At 51.0% G+C, this 1,958-nt stretch overlaps 1 protein-coding gene across 1 annotated transcript; it reads left to right on the top strand.

Moving 5' to 3' along the window:
• Positions 1-260: 260 nt before the first annotated feature.
• LOC126496471 (sodium/nucleoside cotransporter 1-like) lies at positions 261-1,894 on the top strand. Its single transcript, XM_050133968.1, has 2 exons — positions 261-769; positions 853-1,894. The coding sequence occupies exons 1-2, from the start codon at positions 575-577 to the stop codon at positions 1,132-1,134; spliced, it is 477 nt and encodes a 158-aa protein (XP_049989925.1). The 5' UTR covers positions 261-574; the 3' UTR covers positions 1,135-1,894.
• The last annotated feature ends 64 nt before the right edge of the window (positions 1,895-1,958 follow it).

Here is a 1,958-nt window from a genome sequence, read left to right as displayed (position 1 = left end):
TCGAAAAACAACAACAACAACAACAAAAATAACATTTTCGTTTTATCAGGTGACCCATAAAAATAATAAGAGGCCAGGCATGGTGGTGCAGGTCTTTAATCTCAGCACTTGAAAGGCAAGTGGATCTCTGTGAGTTCTAGGCCAGCCTGGTCTACATCATGAGTTCCAGGATAGCCGGGGCTACATAGAGAGAGCCTGTCTCAACAAAATAAAACAAAAGCTAAAATATTTCCCCTCCCTTCTTCCCTCCCTCCCTCCCTCATCTCAGATTCTCAAACTGTGAATGGAATATTGAATTTACAGCACAGTGTGGTTGGGTCCAGCCTGCTTGCAAGTGACCAAAGGCACTGAATTATCAACTGTCCTGCACTGCAGCCCAGAACCTGGGCGTTTTCCTCATTCTTTGACCAGCAGGTCTCCCTTTCCTCCTCTTGTCTCTCTCTCTTGAAGTTTTTTCTCTCCCTGTCTCGGAAAGAAAACAAGTCTCCTCGGTTCTGAAGCCCTCTGTCCAAGGTCCCTCTTTGGACCTATAACGGGGGTGGGGGGCTTTCCTGTTTCTGGGGACATACTAGTAATGACACCTATTGATCCCAACGGTAGAGACGCTCGGAACCTCGTGGAAGCAGCCAGTTCTGGGGCTGCCATCTCAGTGAAGGTCGTCGCCAACATTGCTGCCAACCTGATCGCCATCCTGGCTGTCCTGGCCTTCATCAACGCCGCCCTTTCCTGGCTGGGGGACATGGTGGATATCCAGGGACTCAGCTTCCAGGTGTGGCTGTGGTGGAGGGGAGGGTCTCGGGATAGGGAACGGCGGATGGAGACCCTGTCTGACCCAGATCTCTTTATCCACAGCTCATCTGCTCCTACATCCTGCGGCCTGTGGCCTTCTTGATGGGCGTGGCCTGGGAGGACTGTCCAGTGGTGGCCGAGCTGCTGGGCGTCAAACTGTTTCTGAATGAGTTTGTGGCCTATCAGGAGCTTTCCCAGTACAAACAGCGCCGCCTGGCAGGGGCTGAGGAGTGGATTGGTGACCAGAAACAGTGGATCTCTGTGAGTGCTCCATTCCTTCCTGGCAGCGCGGGGATGGCCCAGCATTCCCTGGGGCCCCTGGCAACTGTTTTTGTGTTTCTCTGAGCCTGCCAGAGACACACTGGGGTGACGCTTAAGCACCCATATCCTGCTCTCCGGGCAGACCAGACAGACAGACATCGGGGCCGCACTGTGAGCTCTGGAAAGAGATTTGTCTGAGACCAAGTTCCAGATGGGCCACTGCTAGCTTTGGCCCTGCGTGAGCTGCTGTGTTGTGCCTCTCTTTTGGAAAACAGGGATGTAACGCCTGCCACCTCTCCTCCAAAGGGGCATGTGGGATTCCCCAGTGAGCTAAAGAACGAGTGAGCTGGGAGACCCTCCACCTCAGTCCCTGGTGATACACACGGTGTAGGGCTTGGCTTATTTCGTTGGCATTTATTCTAAAAACACCCCCATGAACAAAATGACACAAGGCCTATGACATTAGCCTTTCTGCAAGAATACAAAGTCAGAACATAATGTTGGGAATTACAGGTACGAGCCTCCACGAGAACATCTTTTTTTTTTTCCCCTAAGACAGAATTCACAGTTACTATAGGCCTACAGCGTAGCCAGCTTTCTCCCTCATCTTTAAGACGTATGTAGATTTTTATTTTCAGTGTTGGAGATGGAACCAGGCCCTTGTTGTACATACTAAACACTGAGCTACACATTTGAAATTTATGTCCTCTCCCCCATTTTTTTTTTTAAGAGACAGGGCTTTTCTGTGTAGCCTTGGCTGTTCTGAAATGTTGAAATAGGAGCGGCAGGGCTGCGTCCCCAGCACCCGGCCGCCCGCATGGCTAGCTTATGCCCCGAAATAATTACACGGAAACTGTATTCTTTCAAACACTGCCTGGCCCGGCTAGTTCCAGCTTCTTATTGGCTAG

Source organism: Alexandromys fortis, unplaced genomic scaffold (assembly GCF_014885135.2).
Source record: "Alexandromys fortis isolate MF-2015 unplaced genomic scaffold, M_Fortis_MF-2015_v1.1 scaffold_5109, whole genome shotgun sequence".
NCBI classification, from domain to species: Eukaryota; Metazoa; Chordata; class Mammalia; order Rodentia; family Cricetidae; genus Alexandromys; species Alexandromys fortis.
Note: the sequence above shows the minus strand (reverse complement) of the source record. Positions and strands in the feature narration are given on the sequence as shown.